Below are 22401 nucleotides of genomic sequence, written 5' to 3' on the forward strand. Positions count from 1 at the left end.
TTCCCCTCATCTCTCTACCTCTTAAAGGTGGTGTGCACCTAGGCTCAGTCATAGAACCTATTCTCCTCTCTGTCTCTGCTGAACGCCTGTTGTGTCTTCAAACATGTGCTTACCCTTCAGGAAAGAATGACTCCAAGGGCAGAGGCTGAGGCTGTAGCAGAAGCAGAAGGCAGAGCTGCAGGCCCAAAGCATGGAGTGGTGAGGTAGCAGGGCAGAGCATCCAGCCATAGAAGGGTGTTCTCCAGCCTTGAAACCTAATGGAATTTGCCCTGCTGGATTTCAAACTTGCTTGGCTCCTGTGACATCTCTATTTCTTCCACATTGTCCTTTTTTCAATGGCATGTTTACTCTATGCTTGTTCACCTTTGCATTTTGAAAGCATATGACTTGTTTGTCAGGTTCCGATGACCACAGATGGAAAGGCATTTTGCCCTAGGATGAATCACACCCAGAGTCTTCCCCGTACCTGATTTAGATGATTTAGATCATCAGGTTTGGGACTTTGAGCTGACAATATTTAGATGAGATCTTGGAGTAAGATGATACTGTAATGGATTGAGACTGAGGGATTTGGGGCTAAATATGTTTGGCACGTGACACAGACATGAATTTAGAGGGGCCAAAAGGTGAACTGCAATGGGCTGAATAGTGGTCCCAAAAAAGATATGTTCAAGCTTTAACCTCTGGAACCTGTGAATGTGACCTTATTTGGGAAAATGGTCTGTTCAGACACAATTAAATGAAAGATCTTGAGACAAGATCATCCTGGTTTAAGGTGGGACCTAAATCCAATGATGTCCTTATAAGAGAAGGCAGAAAGAGATTTGAGACACTCAGACACAAAAGAGGAAGACCACGTGAAGGCAGAGATTAGAGTTAGGCAGCCCCAAACATAAGAACACCTGGGGTCACCAAAAGCTGGGAGAGGCAAGAAAGGATCCGTCCCTGGAACCTTTGCAAGGAGCATGGCCCACACAACAATGTGACTGAGGACTTGTAGTCTCTACAACTGTGAGAGAGTAAGTTTCTCTTGTGCTAATCTGTGATGGCAGCCCCAGGAAACGAACAGAATAACAGAAATGATTGAAAACAAATGCTCAAATACTCGTAAACAAATGTTCATAGCAGCACTGTTCACAATAGCCAAATGGTGGAAACAACCTAAATGTACAACAATGAGTGGATCAATAAAATATGGCTTATACGTACAATATTGTTCAGCTATAAAAAGTAATGAAGTACTGGGGCGCCTGGGTGGCGCAGTCGGTTAAGCGTCCGACTTCAGCCAGGTCACGATCTCGCGGTCCGTGAGTTCGAGCCCCGCGTCAGGCTCTGGGCTGATGGCTCGGAGCCTGGAGCCTGTTTCCGATTCTGTGTCTCCCTCTCTCTGCCCCTCCCCCGTTCATGCTCTGTCTCTCTCTGTCCCAAAAATAAATAAAAAACGTTGAAAAAAAAATTAAAAAAAAAAAAAAAAGTAATGAAGTACTAATACGTTCTACATGTGGGTGAACTTCCAAAACATTATGTTAAGTGAAAGAAGACAAATACAAGAAGTTACATACAGTATTATTCCATTTATATGAAATATCCAGAATAGATAAAAGCTTACACAAAGAAAGAAAATTGCTGGTGGTCAGAAAATGCAGGGAGGGAGGAATGGGGAGTGGCTACTTAATGGGTACAAGGTTTTCCTTTGGGGTGATGAAAATGTTTGGAACTTGATAAATGTGGTAGTTACACAATACTGTGAATGTGCTATGAATACATAGCAAATGTGCCACTGAATTGTACACTTTAAAATAGTTAATTTTATGTTATATGAACTTCATCTCAGTAAGAAAAAAGTTCTTTAAAAAGTACAAAAATCAGGGGCACCTGGGTGGCTCAGTCAGTTGAGCATCTGACTTCAGCTCAGGTCATGATCTCACTGATCTCACAGCTCGTGAGTTTGAGCCCCACATCGGGCTCTGTGCTGACAGCTCAGAGCCTGGAGCCTGCTTCAGATTCTGTGTCTCCCTCTCTCTCTCCCTCTAACCTACTTGCATTCTGTCTCTGTCTCTCTCAAAAATAAATAAACGTTAAAAAAAATTTTTTTTAAGTACAAAAATCATACTCCAAGAACTTCAAAACATTGTTGAAATAATTAAAGACTATGTAAATAAGTGGGAAAACACCCTACATTTATGGACCAGAAGATAATATTGTTAAAATGGTAACACTTCTTGAAGTGATCTACAGATTCAACGCAATCCCTACCAGAATCCCAGCTGACTTCTTTGTAGAAATTGACAAGCTGATTCTAAAATTCATATGGAAATTCAAGGCACTTGGAAAAGCAAAAAAAATTTTAAAAAGAAAAACAAGGTAGGGGGCACCAGCGTGGCTCAGTTGGCTAAGTGTCCGACTCTTTGATTTCAGCTCTGGTCATTATCTCATGGTTCGTGGCTTTGAGCACCACATCGGGCTCTGTGCTGGCAGCGTGGAGCCTGCTTGGGATTCTCTCTCTTTCTCCCTACCTCTCCCTCTCTCTGCCCCTTCCCTGCCCGCATGTGCATGCTCTCTCTCTCTCTCAAAATAATAAATGAACTTAAAAAAAAAAAAAAAAAGAAAACAAGGTAGGAAGACACACTTCCCAATTTCAAAACTTACTACAAAATGGTCATCAAGACAGTATGGCAGTACAGAAATAAAACCACATGTACATGGTCAACTGATTTTTCACAAGAGTGCCAAAATCATTCAATGGGGAGAATAGTCTTCCCAACAAATAGTGCTGGGACAACTGGATAGTCTCATGCAAAAGAATAAAGTTGGAACCCTACCTCATACCATATATAAAAATTATCTCAAAATGGACCAATGATCAAAATAGAACAGTTTAAAATATAAAACCACTGCGGGGGGCGCCTGGGTGGCTCAGTCGGTTAAGCAGCCGACTTCGGCTCAGGTCATGATCTCGCGGTCCGTGAGTTCGAGCCCTGCATCAAGCTCTGTGCTGACAGCTCGGAGCCTGGAGCCTGTTTCAGATTCTGTGTCTCCCTCTCTCTCTGACCCTTCCCTGTTCATGCTCTGTCTCTCTGTCTCAAAAATAAACATTTTAAAAAAATTTAAAATAAAATAAAATAAAATATAAAAACACTGGGAAAAAACATAGGGGTAAATCTTCATAATCTTGGATTTGGCAATAGGATTTTAGATATGATACTCAAAGCACAGCAATTAAAGGAAAAAATAAATGATGTGAACCTCATCAAAAATTTAAAATTCCATGCTTAAAAAAACATCATCAGGAAAGTGAAAATCTCCAGGATGGGAGAAAATATTTACAAACATATGTGTATATATATGTGGTAAGAGACTTGTATCTACAAGATATAAAAAACTCTTACAACTCAATAATAAAGTGACAAATAACCAAATGTAAAAATAGGCAAACGATCTGAATGCACATTTCTCCAAAGAATATCTACAAATGTTCATTAAGCTCATGAAAAGATGTTTAACATCACTAGTCAACGGGGAAATACAAACCAAAAGCACAATGAGATACCACTTCGCACCCACTAGGACAGCTGCAATCAAAAACAGATAGTGACAAGTGTTGTTGAAGATGGGGTGAAATTGGGGATCTCATCTGTTGCTAGTGGGAAAGTAGAATGGTGCAGGCTTTGTAAACCAGTCTGGCAATTCCTCAAAAGGTTAAACATAGAGTTAACATATAACCCAGCAATTCCTTTCCAAAATATATACTTAAGAGAAATGAAAATCCATGTCCACATAAAATCTTATAAAAGAATGTTTAGAGTAGCCCCAAAGTGGGAAAAACCCAAATGGCCATCAGCTGATACATGGATAAACGAATATGATATAAATAAAATAGTCAGTCCTAAATGGAAAATTGTTCAGCCATAAAAAGGATGGAGTACGGATACATGTGACAACATGGGTGAATCTTGAGTGCATTATGCAAGCAAAAGGAGCCAGTCACAAAAGACTACATATCGTATGATACCTGTTCTGGATATATGTAATGTCCAGGGTGCCTAGGGCTGGGACAATGAGGGAAGAATGGGGAGGGATGGTTCATGGGTACTGTATTTCATTCTGGAATGATGAAAATGTTTTAAAATTGATTATGGTGATAGTAGACAACTCTGAAAAGACACTAAAAACCATTGAATTTCTCTTTTTAAATGGAAGAGTTGTATGGTATGTGAATCATATCTCAACAAAGCTATTTCAAAAAATAAGAGGCAGGAGAGAGAGAGAGAGAGAGAGAGAGAGAGAGAGAGAGAGAGCCCTTGATCTATGCTTAAAGCCTAGCCATTCACACTGTAACCCCCATGTGTTATTTTATTTGGTTCATCCAGCAACCCTGTAGTGGAGGAATTACTTCCATTTTAAAGATACTATGATTGTGTGTGATCTGGTGTCAAATCAAACCCTATCTCCAAAAGGAAAAAAAGAAGCCAGTTTAGAGACCTAGAGAGTGCAAGGTACTATGCCAGGCTCTTCACACACATCATCTCATTTAATCCTGAAGCACCCTATGAAGAAGGTATTATTGGCCCATTTTACAGGTAAAGAAATCCAGGTTCAGAGAAGTATCATAAGCCTTATGTCCTAAGCCACACAGCAATGATGTAATAAAGCAAGATTTGCACCCAGTTCTGTTGGATTCCATTGCTGGTGCCCTTTCCCTTATGCCACCCTGGTTCCCAGAATCTGAGGCCTGTGCCCCTGACACTGACTCCCTCTCTCCCTAGCCCCATGTTGCTTCCCCTGTTCCCAGGCCCATGTTGCTTCCTGTCCACTTGTCTCGCCAGCCAGCCTATCTCCACCTGCACTGTACACAGAGAACAAAGAACTAGTCTTGGTACCACAGACAGCTGGCCTGATTCCCCAGGAGAAGGAATTCCAGTGCCAGAGAAGTGAGTGTCCAAGGAAGCCCCCAGGGGACTCAGAGGAAGAGGGGGAAAACCCCTCCCCACTGCAAATGGGCCAGCCCAAAGACATCTGCCCAGCCTGCCAGGGGAGCCCCTGAGAGGGGCAGGAAGGGCACAGTCTTCCATGGGAGCTCCTGGCCAGAATCCCCACCTTGGACAAAACTCACAGTGGAGCAGAAAGCTCATGGTGGGACAACAGTGGAACTAAACATTCTCTAGTGGAGGCAGTTGGGAGCTTTGACTAGGCTGGGAGCCCAGACACTGGCCTTCCAAACCAGCCCAGACACTTAGCCCCAGTCCTCACCCATTCCTGGGAGGTTGGGGATGGCTCACCTGGCTCCCACAGCCCCTTCTCCCAACTAGTACCCAGGTGCTGGGGTCTGAGCTGGGAGACGGGGATTTCCCTAGGAGGAGAGCTGGGCCAGGAGGAAGGAAGGGCCAGGAGGCAGAAGATGAGGCCGGGGATGGGGCCGAGTCACCACGGTCTTTTCACCATGAGGGCCGGGCTTCTCTGCTTGGCTCAGCCCTAGGGGCAGGCCGGTGGGACGAGGCCAGCAACTGCTGGGGTGGAGCTGGCTCCTCATAAAGAGAGAGAGAGAGCTGCCCCGGGCTCAGCATGAGCTGTAAGGCCAAGGCCAAGGCCAAGATGAGGGGTAAGTGGGGCCCCTCCTCTGAGACAGAGGCACCTGAGGGAGAAAGTATTGGACTTTGAAACAGGGAAAGGAGATGGAGGGATGGGGTTGAGATGGGTCAGAGAGGGAGTCTGAGCATGGGGCCATGCAATAGGAAAAGACATGGGAACTGAGATGGGTCAAGGCTACGTGGGGGGCTATGCATAGGTCCAGGTGTTGAAAGTGAGTCAAGAGAATGGGTCCAGGTCCAGGTAATGAGTTTAGGGGCTGGGTCCATTCAGAGGGAAGGACATGGGGACTGAGTCAGGAATGCCGGTAGCTCAGAGAGATGGGAGAGTTTGTCAGGGGTGAGAATGGATTCGGGGGTTGAGGTAGGCTTGGAGGGTGGGGAGAGGGGGTGAGGCTTGGGGTTCTCTGCCATGGTGGCTGGTTACTCCCTCTTCTTTTCGGAGAAGTCACCCCTGCAGAAGTCACCCCTGCGTGTAGTCTCTACAGGGGTTGGCACCTGAAGATCCCTTGCCTTCTATGCATCTCAGGTATCCACATGTACAAAGACTGGACTAAGGGCATTCTCACCCACCCAAAAATCCTAGGGCTAGTGCAGGGGGGCACATTGCATCACCACTCCTGGACGGTCCCCTTCAGAGCAGGTAACACCAAGGAAACCACACAGTCTCTCATTGGAGACTCCCTCCTGGGTGAATTTCTCTGTGCATCAGAGCAGTCAATTTGGGGGATGAAAACCACCACGTCACTCTGGACTTATTGTGTGTTACATATTAACTATAGTTTCCAATCTTGGCTGCACATTAGAAAACCTGGAGGGATTTGAAAAACTGTCAGGCTGGAGAGGAACAGTAGGACTGCCAAGGTCCACGGGGCACTGGTAATATCGCTGAGAAACTGGTCACAGTTCCACCCGAAGAGAACCATGCCTCACACACTCCCACTTTCACACATACCCATCCTCTCACAAAAGCACACATTCCCAAAGAACACAGACACCCTCCGGCTCTGCCACCCAGCCTCACGCTCAGACGCACTCACAGCATCACACACAAGAATGCCGGCACCCATTTCCCTCACAAACTCAAGCACATGCATGTATGCCTTCCTCACTCTTCAGACCCAGGCCACACCCACCCACTTCGCTCTCCCATACAGATTCATCCACACATTTGCTCAGGTGCCCACACTGTCCCACAGACACACCCCCTCCCATGAAATCACAGACAACGCACAGTCATACAGGGCAATGATCACAAACCTACAATCACTGCAACTTCCATCACAGACAAGCTCACACATGCACCCACCATCAGAAGCAGGCATATTCACATCCATAGATGGCTCTGCACACACTCATGGGTTTCCAATCATATGCATACACGTGAACACATGCATTTGTATATACAACCACACAGCTGACACCAGCACAGTTCGCACATACGTCCACACCCCACACAACACAATCGCCCCACACAGACACAATCACAAATATGCATGTTTACAACCACACATCTGACAGGTGCTGCCTGACCTCACCACCTGCACGCGTTCACACAGCCAAGCTCATCCTGGGTAGGGCAGGGTGCAGAGCCCGGGCCCCAGACAGGCAGTCCCCAATTCCCCTCTCTACCACAGGAATCCTAATCCTGGGGCTGCTGTTGGCTACTCCCAGCTGCCTTGGCTACTTTGAGGACCTGGTCAAGTGCTTCCAGGACCCCGAGTACGAGTCCATCCTTGTCACGGCGCAAAAGGGGCTCCACGCCTCCCCGCTGCCCAAGCGTGTGGTAGTAGTGGGAGCTGGCATGTCAGGCCTGGCAGCTGCCAAGGCCCTACAAGATGCTGGCCACCAGGTGAGCAGGTCTTGAAGGGGCTTCAATCCTTTGCCTGGGGTCTGAGGAGGGGAATCAGTTTGCTTCCTTGGGCGGAAAAGGAAAAAGGGAGAAGCTACAGTCAGCTCTTAGATGGCTGCTTATAATGCACTGATCTCTTAGCCCTTAGTTATGGTTCCTCAAAACCCCAGGCTCCCTTGAGATTTGACCCTAGTTACACCTGCGTTCTCACAGAAGCAAAAGCGGAGAAGGGTTATGCTAACAAGAACAGGCCAAGAGGCACTTGGTCCCCCGCCACCACGGAGCACTTCTGCCCCACTTACATTACTCAGGACCCTCCCGGAGGAACTTCCTCCACCACCACCCCCAACCCACCGTGTGGTTATCCTGCACATGCAGGGACCTACTGCTAGGAATTCCAGACTAGAGCCTGTGGCAGGATGGGGATGGGTGTACAGGGTGGGAGAAGGGAAAGCATGACTCCGGCAACAACTTCTCTGGACTCCAGGTAACCATCCTGGAAGCCAGCCACCACATCGGGGGTCGAGTTGTTACATACAGGAATGAGGAGGAGGGCTGGTACTATGAATTGGGGCCCATGCGAATCCCAAAGTCCCACAGGTAAGTGCCAAGGAAGGGATGGGTGAAGGGCAAGCAAGAGGAATTAGGTAGGGGTTGGGTAGGGGGGCTGCTGCCATAGGGTCAGAGCCTCTCACATCAACTGTCTCATGTGGAGTCAAGACTAACATTGGTCTCCCACTTGACATGGAAGGCCGAGGCCCAGAGACCAGGGTCACACAGAAAATGGTAGGTCCCAAACTAATAATAATAGTTAGCATTAATTCATCAAATTGTGTACTTTGAATATGGGTAGCTTCGTATGTGTCAATTATACCCCATTAAGCTACAAACTAATAATATTTAATAATCATATTAGCTGCCATTTCTTGAGCACCTCTATGTACCAGGCACCACGCTGGTTACAAATCAAGAAACGGGGCTCAGAGGTATTAAGTGACACACCCAAGATTCTCCTAGGAGAAAGTAACAGAGCTCCTCCTCAAAATCAAGGAGGCAACAGGCCCAAAAACATATGCTCGACCCCTAAACTGTAACTGGCTCCTGGGGCAGAACCCAGCCCCTGGTTCTGTGGCTTCTAAAGACAAAAGAGATCCCTCACCTGGTGTCGACATACCTCCAAAAATATGACTTCTTTTTTGCCTTATGTGTAAACTGAACCCAAGACTTCCCTCCAAACACCACCAAAACAAAAACAAAATGAACCAGCCTAAACTAGGAGTCTTTAGATTTGGCCTCAACTTACTTAGAAATGGAAGGTGAGATTTCAAATACTGTCTGAAACAAGAGGCCTTTGCCTCTCCTTAAGTCTTGTACTCTGGGATTTCTTAAAGAGCCTTTATTGGGTGATGGGTGAACTCCCTCCTCATGATCTTCCTTGTGGGGGAAGAAAAAACAGAAGAAAAAGAGTTAATACCACAGCAAGAGGAAGCAGGGTTAGAGTTGAAGAAACAGTCAGACCTCTCTGGGCACATGAAGAAACTGGTTTTCCTGGAAATGGCTTCTATAGTGAGGCCAGCAGGAAGGAGGTCCTGGGATGGGTGCCATGTTATACCTGTATCTGCTCCAGGCTAGTTCATACCTACATCAAGAAGCTTGGCCTGAAGACGAACAAGTTCATAGAATATGATGGTAACACCTGGTACCTCATCAACGGACAACGTTATCGCACCAGGGAGGTCAAGGACAACCCAGAGCTCCTAGGCTACTCCACGAAACCAATGGAGAAGGGCAAGGGTGCTACTAATCTCTTCAACCAGTCCATCACCAAGGTGCCTCCTGCCTCACCCCTCCCAGGGTTGGGAAAAAAACAAGTTCTGGCCCAAGATCACCTGGAAAGTTGTGGATGGACCCAGCTAGCCTGGTTCCTATATGGCACTCTTGTGATTGGTCCCTCCTCTAATATCCCCTAAGAATGCTGCCACCCCAACCCTAATGCCCAGACCCATCTACTCTCCTGTACTTGGTGATCCAACGGCCCACTGTTTGATGATGACAGTGGAAGGAAAGGGAATCACCAGATAACCCAATACTCAGTAATGAATCAATTCTCTTGGATTGCAGTGAATGTCTTCCCCTTAAATATTAGTCTCCAAAGGTCTTTAAATGAAGGGGAGATTTGGGAGGAAAGAGGAGCATTTAGGAGCTCTTGGAAACACACTTCCCCTGGTCTTTCTATCCCCCACCTCCTTGCCCCCACCCTCTTCAAAGGGACACCCATAGAACCCAGGGGTCCTGCCACTGCTCTATGACTTACATCTAAACTTCTTCCCCTCCCTTCCCTTCTGCAGCTCAAACAAAATCTGAAAAATTTCAACTGCAGCCACCTGGTGTCCTTTTATGATTCCTACTCCACCAAGGTATGTGAGTCAAAGGATAGGGGTAGAGGAGGTCTGTGCTCAGCCTAGCCCACCAGGGTTGTTGTTCTCTGCTGACCAGGACTCTCTCTTCCCACTGCCAAAGACATCACCTCCCTGGAGTCCAGTCCCACCCCCTGCCTGCCCTAGGCCCCTGCTGAAGCCCGTTCCTACATGCTGGGCCCTCCATCTGGCACTCCTACCTCCCACAGGCTTACTTGCTGAAAGAAGGGGCACTGAGCCAAGGAGCGGTAAAGATGATCGGGACTGTGATGAATGAGGATTCTGGATACTACAAATCCCTCCTAGAGTCCCTGCGGACAGACTTCATCTTTTCCAAAAAGGACGAGTAAGGCCAATTGGGACTAGGGCTGGAATCTGCCCCTCCTCCAACCCCCAGAGCAGAGAAACAGAACTATGATTATTGAGTAGGTCACTATGTGCCAGACACAATTATCAGCGCTTTCCAAAAATTGTCACTTTTCATCACCTAGAAAGTCGATACTATTATTCAGAGCCATTTTACTGGAGAAGATGCTTAGGCTCAGAGGGGGTCGATGACTCATCCAAATTCACTTAAGTGGGGTGAGGGCTGGAGCCAGAATCCAAAACCATGTTTCTGGGACTCCTTCTGGGACACAGGACTGCATGGTAACTGAATCCACAGGCTATGGGTCTAGACGGGGTATGTCATCCTGGGACAGTCCCTCTTCAACAGGATTCGGTTTTCCAAAGTATAATTAAACAATCATCCCTCCCTCACAGAGACTAGTTAAGGACATGGAAGGAAGCATCCAGCACAGGCTGCAGGAAGCCAGTTTCCTTGCTTTTCAGACCAGGAGGGCTGCCGGAAACCCAGCAAGGGGGCCTGGTGCCCACACACTGACCCCTGCCCTCCGCTCACCCCTGCAGCTTTTCTGAGATCACCGGTGGCTTTGACCAGCTCCCTAGGGCCCTCAGCACCAGCCTGAAGCCTGGCACCATCCACTTGGGCTCCAAGGTGGAGGCAGTGGTGAGGGACGGGCCTGAGGTCCAGGTTTCCTACCGGGCAGGTGAGCCCAGCTCCGCGAAGCACAACCTCACTGCGGACTTCGTCATTATCTCGGCCTCAGCCAAGGCCACGCGCCTCATCACCTTTAAGCCACCGCTCTCTCCAGACAAGGTGGAAGCGCTCCGCGTGGTGCATTACACCAGCGCCACCAAGGTGGTTCTGGCCTGTAAGGAGCCCTTCTGGGAGCGGGAGGGCATCCAGGGTGGGGTGTCTGTCACCGACCGGCCCTCGCGCTTCATCTACTACCCCAGCCACAGCCTCCCCAGCGGCAAGGGCGTCCTGCTGGCCTCCTACACCGTGGACGATGACTCCCTCTTCTTCATATCCATGACGCACGAGCAGGTGGAGGATGTGGTCCTGGAGGACCTGGCAGCCGTGCACCAGATACCCAAGGATGAATTGCGGCGCATGTGCCCCTCCTCTGTGCTCAAGCGCTGGTCTCTGGACCCCCTCACCATGGGCGCCTTCGCTGAGTTCACACCCTACCAGTTTACGGACTATTCACTGCAGCTCTTCCAGCCTGAGGGCCGCATCCACTTTGCAGGCGAGCATACCTCCATGCCCCATGCCTGGATAGACACTGCTATCAAGTCCGGCCTGCGGGCAGCCAGGAATATCCAGGCTGCCGTGGACGAGGAGGCCACCGCGAGGCAGAAGACCTTCACTCATACCCAGAATCATTTCTCACCCTGAAAGAAATCCCTGAGGAAATCCGGCAGAAAAGGGGCTGGGAGGTGGGAGTTGGAGGCAGAGACCCAAGAGAGAGGTCACCATTAGTCCCCCCGCCCACAAGCAAGAATCCAAAAGCGCCAAAGAATCCAGTTGGCCAGTCCACAAAGAATCACCCCCTTCTCTCCCCTGCCAGGCCTTGAGGAGGGAAGCAACAGAATCAGAGTAGATGGAGGGTAAGGAGTAAATCAAGGGTGGTGAGTGCTAGAATCTGCCCTTAGCTGTGAGGAAACTGTCTCCTGCTGCATAATAATAAAAAGCGAAAGAGAAAGGTTCCAACAATGCCTTAATTTCTGTCATATACAACTAGAAGCTTCTAAAGGAACAGACAAACCCTGAACCACAGCAATATTAAACCACAGATTAGTCACACACACTTCACAATGCACACAAACCCCATCATTGTGTGCCTCCGCAGGGCGAGGAGGGAGCTTACATCCTGGCCCAACATGGAGTCTACATGGATGGAAGAGATAAGGGCTCTTCTCAGTTCTTTCTGAGCCTGTAAGAGCAGGATCTTGGCCTCCTAGAGACACCTCCTGGCCCACAGACTTTTTCACTCCACCCTTACCTCCCCATCACCAACCAGACCCTCTCCCCACCTCTGCCTGTCAGCCTATACACCCCTCTGGGAGGACACCAAGCTTGTTCTCCATACTCACTCTGCTCTTCTCTAACACCTGCCCTGTCCTTCCAGACCCAAGTAACTTATTCCCTCTCCCTGAATCCTCCCTTAACTGCCGTACCCAAAGCCTAGGGATCTTTCTCTCTCTTTTCAACCCCCACCCTTCCTCCCTAGAGTCCCAAATATTTGGACAATGGATCTTCTTATGCTATGATGTAATGACTTTGTGAGGGCATATTATCTGTCCAACTACACTGAGAGCCCCCAACAGCTGGGATTATATTGTGTATGCCTCAGTGGATTTCCCATAGACACTTAAATATATGTTATTTCCCTCACTCTCTGTAAATATTTATTTCTCATCTACCATGTGCCAGGCACTATGCTGAGTGCCAGATACAAAGAATGAACAGCAGGGGTGCCTGGGTGTCTCAGTCGGTTAAGTGTCCAATATTAGCTCAGATCATGATCTCATGGTTCATGAGTTTGAGCCCGAAATCAGGCTCTGTGCTGACAGTGCAGAGCTTGCTTGGGATTCTCTCTTTCTCTCTCTCTCTCTGTCTCTCTGACCCTTCCCCATGCATACTCACTCTCTCTCTCTCTCAAAATAAATAAATAAACTTAAAAAAAAAAAAAGAATGAGCAGCATTATTCAATTGAATCAAAACCCCTACCTGCGTTCCCATACCTCCAATGATTAGGTCATTTTTTACCCCAAATTCTTGGTTATTTGGGCCCGATCAGGCAAAGGGAAGAAGTAAATAACGTGGTAGCTCTTTCCCTGGAGAACATTCCTACCAGGGTGGCCTTGGAGGACTCTGAAGACCATTGTGATGAAGTACTATAGGGAGTGTTGTGTCTAGAGATGGCATATTGCTTGGAAGGAAGGGAATAGAGAGAGGAAACACGTTTTCTTACTGCATTCTAGTCTATTGTTAAAATCCCAGCTTGCTTTATTCTGGTTTTTCATTCACCCCTATATTAGTCAGGACTTTTTCAGTTCCAAGTGCTAGAAACCAAACACTAACTAGTTTAAGGGAAAGGAAATGTTTTAGCTTACATATCTTTAAAGTCTCAGGTGAAGTACAGTTCATCCAGATCAGTTGGGCTTAGGAATTGATCATTTTTCATTAAGGTTCTCTCTCTTTCTACCTCTTGACCCTGTTTTCCTAACTTAGCTTCTGTATTGAGTTAAATAATGCCCCCCAAAATTCACATCCACCCCCCAACCTGTGAATGTGACCTTATTTGGAAATAGGGTCTTAGCAGATGTAATCAAGTCAAGATGAGGCCATACGTGGGGTGCCTGGGTAGCTCAGTGGGTTAAGCATCTGACTTTGGGTTAGGTCATGACTTCATGGTTTGTGAGTTCAAGCCCCAGGTCAGGCTCTGTGCTGACAGCTCAGAGCCTGGAGCCTGCTTCAGATTCTGTGTCTCCCTCTCTGCCCCTCCCTTGCTTGCACTATATCTCTCTCTGTCTCTCAAAAATAAATAAACATTAAAAAAAAAGATGAGGTCATACTGAATAAGGGTATACTCTAATCCAATAACTGGTGTACTCATAAGAAGAGGGAAATGTGAACAGAGACCACCACAGAAGGAAGACAGCCACGTGAGGATGGAGGCAGGTTGGAGTAATGCATCTAGAAGCAAGGATTCCTAAAGATCGCCAGACACTCCTAAAAGCCAGGAGACAAGCATAGACTCTTCCTCAGAAGCCTCAGAAGGAACCAGCCCTGCTGTCACTTCTGTGAGTACTGTGAGAAAATACATTTATGCTGTTTTAAGCCATCTAACTGTGTACTAATTTGTTATGGCAGCCCAAAGAATCTAATACAGCTTCCTTCTTTCTTCTTCTTCTTTTTTTTAAAGCTTATTTACTTATTTTGAGAGAGACATAGACAGTGTGAGCAGAGGAGGGGCAGAGAGAAGGGGAGAGAGAGAATTCCAAGCAGGGTCCGTGCTGCCAGGGCAGAGCCCGATGCTGGGCTCAAACTCATGAAACTTCGAGATCAGACCTGAGCCGAATCCAAGAGCCAGATGCTTAAACCAACTGAGCCACCTAGGTGCCCCTAATTCCTTCTTTCTTCTGGCAAGCATGCAGTCAGAGGCAACTCCAAGGTTATATCTTTATACGTTGCCATCCAAGGGAAAAGAAAGGGCTGTTCTCTCCCAGTGCATTTTTTAAAGTATAATTTATGGTCAAGTTAGCTAACATACAGTATAGACAGTGTGCTCTTGACTTCGGGAGCAGATTCCCATGATTCATCACTTACACAGAAATATCTTCACACTACCCATCCACCTGCTGGATGAGGGGCCCACTCCTCAGCATAGGAAGTAGGTCTTGTGACCAGCAGCCCCAGCCACCAGTGGAAGGGGACAAGGGGCTATCTCTTTTTTTTTTTTTTAAGAAAGTGGTTTTTTTTTTCTCAAATGTTTATTTATTTTGAGAGAGAATTCAAGCAGGGGAGGAGCAGAGAGAGAGAGACAGAGACAGCGGATCTGAAGTGGGCTCTGCGTTGAGAGCAAGGAGCCAGATGCAGGGCTTGAAACCATGAACCGTGAGGCCATGACCTGAGCTGAAGTCCGTCACTTAACCCATTGAGCTACCCAGGCACCCCAAAAGGACCATCTCTTAAGAAGAGTATTTGGGGCAGATAAAAATGACAGATGTACACTACGAACAGCAACTCCTCCAGACCCCAGGGTTGGTCTAAGGGTACTGCTGAGCCACGTCAGAGCTGGCTTCAATCAGCTACCTTAGGGCTTCCCAGGGTGAGATGGTTCACCAGAAACAGCCACAAAACACGTGAGGAGCCAGAAGCAGAGTAAACTAGTTAGTCCCTAGCACTTGGCTCTGTCAAAGGAGAAGTCACTTTCCAAACCCTCTGGGGACCGTTTGTATTTGTTAACTCCCTTAATCTCTTGACAAAGGTCATGCCTTCCTTGAGACTCTCAGAGGAGGGGAGGAATCCGGACCCAATGAAGTGTAGACAGAAAAGAGCAGAAGGCAGGACCTAGGGATAGCAAGGGCCCTGGGGAAGAGCTCGTCATGAATCCCCTTGGTGGAAGACCAGGATCCTGAAGATAGTCAAGAAGGAGCACAGGCAAAAGTGGGGCAGCAGATACACCAGAAATAACAGCCTCTGCCCATGAGATATAAAAATTGCCTGGAGTCTATGGTATAAGCCCTGACAGTTTTATTTTTCTTTTTTGTAACGCAAGTGCCTAATGCTTTGATTGCTGAGACATCCACTTCAGAGAGGACTATCTCAAACAAACACATTGCCAACCACACTAGATAAAGAGCCAGACTACCTCCTTTTTTTTTAGAGATCTTGACTGAGCTTGATAACTAACCATTGTAGCCACTTGTCTGTTATCTCCCTGAGCTTTAAAATTCCTGCTCTTGTGTTTTAAATTCACCATGGGGCACCGGGGTGACTCAGTCGGTTGAGCGTCCAACTTCAGCTCAGGTCATGATCTCAAGGTTCATGGGTTCAAGCCCCTTATGGGGCTCTGTGCTGATGGCTTGGAGCCTGGAGCCTGCTTTGGATTCTGTGTCTCCCTCTCTCTCTCTCTCTACCCCTTCACCGCTTGTGCTCTCTCTCTCTCTCTCTCCAAAATAAATAAATAAACATTAAAAAAAATAAATTCACCAACAAAGAGTGTGCCTATGAAACCTTTGGTCCCCACCCTCGACCCCAATAAAAGCAGAACCCCAGGTGCATGTGTGCTGTGTTATTTCCAGGTCTTGTAAGTAATAAATCTATATTTTGTCAAAGTTTCCTGATGGTGGTTGCTGAAATGTGTCTTATAATCATAAGAACCACAAGGGTTGGTCCAGTCACAGCATTGGTTTGGAAAGAGGAGATGTCTGTGGGAAGCTCACAGGTGCCAGGTAAGTGCCCCTTAGCATCTCTAGTCAATATTGATAGGTTGAGACTGGCACAGAGCAGAGGTGAATGACTCCCAGCATTTGGATGGAAGTATAAGGCAGAAAATGAAAAGGTTCAGAGATACCAGAGGACTGTCATTGGGGACACACAGCTTCTACATGGAGTTCTTGATTACAAACAACAGAAATCAAGTCTGAGTGACTTAAGTCGGAGAGGAACTCGAAGAGAAGTATCAAGAAGCTCACAAAATTGATAAGAAGGCTAGGGCACCTGGGTGGCTCAGTGGGTCAAGTGTCCAACTCTTGACTTCGGCTCAGGTCATGATCTCATGGTTCACGGGTTTAAGCCCCTAGTCAGGCTCTGTGCTGACAGAGCAGAGTCTGCTTGGGATTCTCTGTCTCTCTCTCTCTGCTCCTCCCCTGCTCACATGCACATGCATGCTCTCTTTCTCTCTCAAAATAAATAAATAAACATTTTTAAAAATTAACAGGAAGGGAAGTGGGCAGATGCCAAAGGAGACTGGGTGGCCTGAGCCACAGCCAAGCTCCTGCCATGGGAGCAGTCTGATAGCTAGCTCTGTGGCCACTGAACACTGGGTGTGGCTGCTGGAACTGTCGTGACCAGCCACAGGAGGGTGGCTGCCAAAACTCAACTGCCCCCTGCTTCTTTGTGTCATTTCCCCCAGATTCAAATTTCCAGAAGGAAGCATCCAATTGGGTGAGTCTAGGTCAGTGCCCACTCCCTGGCTGGGTGTCAGGGAAAGCAAATAACCAACAACATTCTGGCTTCTGAGGTGGGAGTTGAGGCACTGCCTTCCAACAAACTTCATTATGCTGGGTTCCCCAAGCATAGGAAGCAGGTGTTGATGCTGGCAGCCATAAGGCTGAAGTCAAGATGAGGTTCAAAGGGATGATGGAGCACAGACCACTTCTGTCTACTACATTAGCCATTGAACCCTCTAAGCCTTGGCTGGACACTACATCATGGGTGAAGGAATTAGAGATTATGCATAAAAGGCACCTAGAGATTTTATGTACAGAATGCATGCAGTAGGTCCTTGCATCCTAATGCTCTGAGAGAGAAGTTATTGCCAGTTTAAAGATGAGGACACCAAGGTTCAGCAGGGCTGAGGGATTTGCTGAAAGTTTGACAGTGGCTGGTGTGGGGAGCATTTGCAGCCAGGGCTGCCTGACTCTGAAGTCTAGCTCCTTCCACAGCACAATGCCGCTGGTCTAACTGGAGAGAGGAATGACTAGCTGAAGGAGATGGAGAAAATCCACACCAACAGATGCTGAGGCAGGCAAAGGAGCAGGAGCTCCACAAAGGCCGAGATGAGCGTGGGAAGAACGGACCCCCTCTCTGAGTGACATGTTGTCCCTAGAATGTTACACTCCCTTATCTTCTTTCCTACATGTTTTCTTGAAAAGGGAAAAAAGAGTGATGCTACAGCTCATAAAGCCAACAGCCTCTCTACAGGTCTCTGCTACAAATTCCGGTAAAGAGTCTTTTTCATCTTATTTATCAAAATCTGAGAACACTCACAGAAGTGGGAGCACATGTAACAGTATGTGTAACAAGCCTTAACAGAAAGAGCAGTTGAGAACGACTCCAATAACTATTAAGAGGTAAAAGCATGCCCCCCGCCTTCCCAAAAGACACCACCCTTTGGAGGATTAACTTTGGATACTTTCAGGCTGAAGCTCACTTGGGAGCATGGGGCATCTTGAACAAACCCTCCTCACTTGAAGTCCCCGGGCACAACATCTTCTCTTCCTGCCCCCAGGCATCTTCTTAGAATCTGGTGAGGACATCAAGGGTCAGATGCCAGAGCTCCAGATGAAGAAGAAGGGCTGGAACTTGGAGCTGGGCCCTTGTGTGCCAAGAACCCACTAATTGGCCCCAAGAAAAAAGGGTGAAGCAGAAGGGGTGGAGGAAGAAGAGAAAGTGGACCCTGCCAGGAGCTACAGCTCAGCCCCTCTACATCCTCCTTTTCCAAGCCATTCTGTATTCATCACTGTTAGTCTTCCTGCTTGACAGACAAGGAATTTAGGCCCCAAGAGTGAGACTGACCCAGCACACAGGCGGAAGAGCTCAGGCTGGCTGATAATAAGAAGAGCTTTCATTACTCAGTCTCCCTTTGCAGGTGTAGAGCTAGAACCATACGTTCATTTTTTAACCAAATCCCCACACACAAAAAACTCTATGAAGTAGATGCTACCATCATCTCCATTTACAAATGAAGGAATTAAGAACTAGAAAAGTTGTCTTGTTCTAAATTACATAGACAGACGTGTCTGCTTGGTGCCCTGCATGTCTACACAAATTTAACTTTTTAGTGTAACATGTAAATTAAATGGCCAGTACAAGCCAGAGTCAGACCTAGTGTTGTCTTTAAAACCACTTAACTCAAAAGAACCAGAATTCTGCTTCTTCTTCTTTTGAGCCTCTGGCTGTCTGAAGGGTTTCTATTCAACACAAGGGGTATGGCCCCTGCCCATCTCTCCAAGGCTAGAGAAGAAGGAATCAAGCTCTCCGGTGATACTGCAAGGAGGTGCAAATTGACTTCAGGAAGCACTCTCAGCTGTGTAACTAGGAAGGTTGGGAAATTGCTTTCATTGGAAATGGTCCCATGTTGGCACCCTGTGGGCACGGAAGTGGAGACGTGAGAGTGAGCCACTGCCCCCAAGGCTGTTCTGCACCCAGCAAGCAGCTGGGACTGAAGCTTTTCAGGCTCAACCAGTGCAATGGAAATGCTGGCTCCCCAATGGGTGGTGGCACCAGACTAGGACTTCTAGACCAAACCTGGCTTCCTGAGATACCCAGTAGAGGAGGACAATTCAACAGGAGAGCTCTGACCTAATAGCCCACCAACACCAGCATGCCACACTCCACCCCAAGAGGAAGGCAGGGAGTGTTTATGGATTGCAAGTGTCCTTAAAGAACATGGAGCCCAGACCCCATTTTAAAAATAAGGAAACTGATGGGGTGCCTGGGTGGTTCAGTCAATTAAGCATCTGACTCTTGGTTTCAGCTCAGGTCATGATCTCACAGATCATGAGTTCAAGCCCCACTATTAGTGCAGAGCCTGCTTGGGATTCTCTGTCTCCCTTTCTCTGCCCCTCTCCCACTTGCTCTCTAACTCTCTCTCTCTCTCTCTCTCTCTCTCTCTCTCTCAATAAATAAATAAATAAATAAATAAATAAATAAATAAATAAATGGAAACTGAAAAGCCCAGAGGAATTGAAACCGTGACCAAAGAAAAGAGAATATAAAAAATTTGCTAGTCTGATTTTTTTTAATGTGTATTTATTTTTGAGAAAGAGAGAGCACATGCAATCGGGGAGGAGCAGAGAGAGGGAGACAGAGGATCCAAAGCAGGCTCTATACTGACAGCAGAGAACCCGACATGGGCCTCAAACTCACAAACCGTGAGATCATGACCTGAGCTGAAGTCAGACACTCATCTGACTGAGCCACCCAGGTGCCCTGCTAGTCTGATTTTAAAAATAACTAACGAGAACTTTAGAAGTGAAAACCATAAATGAAATTAGAAACACAAGTAATAGATTTAATAGGAGGTTAGACTGATTTGAAAAGATAATCAGCAAACTGAAGGGAAGAGCTAAAAGATGACAAAAGATAAAAAATATGAAAAAGAACTTAACAGCCATGTAGGATAAAGGGAGAATATCCAGTATAAAACTAATTTGGGATAGCAGGAAAGAACAGGATGGGAGAAAGGCAATACTTGGAGAAATAATAACTGAAAAATTTCCTGAATTGATGAAACACACAACACAAGAGATAAAGTAAGTGTTGAAATCCCAAGCTGGCTAAGCAAAAAGAAGTGCACTCCTGGACACGTCGTGGTCAAACTGCTGAATCCAAAAACCAAACATGTTAAAAGCAGCCAGAAAAGAAAGATCACCTACAAAGAACTGGTAAGTAAGTTGACAGCTGACTTCTCAATAGCAACAATAAGACCACAACACACTGGAGTAACGCCTGCAAAGTGCTTCGAGAAATTGACAGTCAGCCTAGAGTTCTAGAACCAGCAAAACTATCTTTCAATAATAAGGGTGAAATAAAAATATTTCTATGCAACAAAACTGACAGGCTTTCCAATGAACAGAACCTCACTGAGGGATCTTCTGAAGGGAAGATATAAAAAGTGAAAGCCTGCATGGGAAAAAGGAATAGTGAGCAAATAATATTGTAAGCATATGGTAAATCTAAACAAACACCAACAGTGTAAGACCATAATAATTGTGACCAATTCTTAATGTAAAACATTTTAAGATAGAATCAAATCCCTGAACAAAAATAACCTGTAAGTCAAGAGGAAAGTGATTTGAGAGAAAAACATATTGTGTCCCAGTAAAGGAAGTAACACTGTATAGTCCATACCGAGAATAAAGGCTTAGTAGAGTTACTGAACTTCAGATTTAAAACTCTGCAGCAGATTACCCACTCATATCTATTATCCCCTTCTTCATTAGTAACAGATCCCTGTACTATTTAAATGTCAATGTGCCCAGCTAAAACCCCACTTTTCCCAGCCACTTTTGAAGATAATCATGACCAATGAAATTTAAACCACGTTTTTGGGTAAAGCATCTAGAAAAGCTCCTTAAAGGGGAATGACTCAGATGGAAAGATGGAAAGGACTCTCCCTTTGTCTCTTGCTCTGTCCCTTATTGTCTACAACTCAGATGAGATGGCGAGAGTTCCAGTAACCATTTTGCAACCATAAGATGGCATCCAACTTAAAACATTAGGAATAAAAATAATAGAATAAATGTAAGGAAAACAGAAGGAAGGATTTACTAAAGATATTGAGAATATATTAATTAGAAAATAATACAAATTAATACACACAAGAGCTTTTTAAAATAACAAATATAAGGGCACCTGGGTGGCTCAGCCAGTTAAGTGTCTGACTTGTGATTTCAGCTCAGGTCATAATCTCATGGCTCATGAGATCAAGCTCCACACCAGGCTCTGCATTGACAGTGTGGAGCGTACTTGGGATTCTCTCTCTCCCTCTCTCTCTCTCTCTGCACCTCTTCTGCTCATACACACACACTTTCTCTCTCTCAAAATAAATAAATACATAAATACATAAATAAATAATATTTAAAAATAAAATAAAATAACAAATATAAGTTATTAGCTAACCTATTCAATAAAAAATAGGAGGAAGCACAAATGCATAACATAAAAAATGAAAATGGGGATATCACTAGTATGGAATAACTAAGAGAATCCTACCTAGACTATTTTTCCCAGTGATGTGAAAGTAAATATGATACTTAAATATAATAGATTATTTTCTGAGAAAATGAATATTAACAAAACTGGCCTTAGAATAGACAGGAAAGTTTAAACAGAACAATCACAATAATGAAGATAAATAAAGATGTAAGAAGGCCAACCCTCCCTCAAAGAGCACCAAACTCTGGGGTGCCTGCGTGGCTCAGTTGGTTAAGCGTCCCACTCTTGGTTTCAGCTCAGGTCATGACCTCACAGTTCGTGAGTTCAAGACCCACATCAGGCTCTGCACTAACAGTACGGAGCCTGCTTGGGATTCTCTCTCTCTGCCCACCCCTCACATGTCTCTCACTCTCAAATAAATTAACTTAAAAAAAAAAGAAGCGCACCAGACCCTGATGTTTTCACATAATTCTACCAAACCTTCAGGAAACAGATAATTCCAGTGCTATGTAAACTGTATTACAGTGAGGAGGAAAAAAAATAATAGAACTTTTAAAAGGGTAATAACTATAGATATGATAGAAGTTTTTCTTAATCAAAGAGAATGCTATGAATAACTTTATACCAATAAATTTGAAAATAGGCAATTGATCAAAAGAATGAATTTATATAAAAATATAATTTGGATGAAACAGGCAATTTCATAAGAATATAATTTACTAAAACTGAATTAAAAGAATTTTAAAAACCTACATTGATCTATAACCTTTAAATACATATAATGAATAGTTTATAACAACTTATGTTCCCCTGGAAAAAAAAAAAAAAAGGCCCTGAAGATTTTAAGGCTAACTTCTGCCAAATGTTCAAGTGAGATATGATCCCAACTTTATGCAAAGTATTCCAAAAATGTTTTAAAAGGGAATGCTCTCAAATTTCATTTTAGGTGGCCAGTCTACTTTCCTACCAAAGCCAGAAGGAAGTTGAAGAAGGAAAAGCTATGGATCCATCTCACTTACGAAAAGAGAT

The 22401-nt window shown here is 45.8% G+C and overlaps 2 protein-coding genes across 2 annotated transcripts in view; one reads left to right on the forward strand and one right to left on the reverse strand.

Annotated features, from left to right (window-relative positions):
- The window catches only part of CFAP144 (cilia and flagella associated protein 144), a 175647-nt gene that overhangs the window by 138438 nt on the left and 14808 nt on the right, over positions 1 to 22401 (reverse strand). The gene's annotated exons all lie outside the window — the stretch shown is intronic.
- LOC109254834 (L-amino-acid oxidase-like) lies at positions 5563 to 11595 on the forward strand. Its single transcript, XM_053899165.1, has 7 exons — positions 5563 to 5599; positions 7223 to 7437; positions 7925 to 8037; positions 9065 to 9266; positions 9786 to 9854; positions 10064 to 10200; positions 10764 to 11595. Exons 1-7 carry the CDS (start codon positions 5563 to 5565, stop codon positions 11593 to 11595), a joined length of 1605 nt encoding a protein of 534 aa, XP_053755140.1.

This window comes from Panthera pardus, unplaced genomic scaffold (assembly GCF_024362965.1).
Source record: "Panthera pardus isolate Hobbes unplaced genomic scaffold, ASM2436296v1 HiC_scaffold_11, whole genome shotgun sequence".
In the NCBI taxonomy this organism is placed as follows: Eukaryota; Metazoa; Chordata; class Mammalia; order Carnivora; family Felidae; genus Panthera; species Panthera pardus.

Excerpts from the sequence above, each read along its gene's own strand:
- LOC109254834 (XM_053899165.1), top strand. The coding sequence starts at position 5,563 with ATGAGCTGTAAGGCCAAGGCCAAGGCCAAGATGAGGG. Across the intron at positions 5,600-7,222 it reads GGCCAAGGCCAAGATGAGGG|GAATCCTAATCCTGGGGCTG; the intron begins GTAAGTGGGGCC and ends TCTCTACCACAG. Across the intron at positions 9,267-9,785 it reads TCAACCAGTCCATCACCAAG|CTCAAACAAAATCTGAAAAA; the intron begins GTGCCTCCTGCC and ends TCCCTTCTGCAG.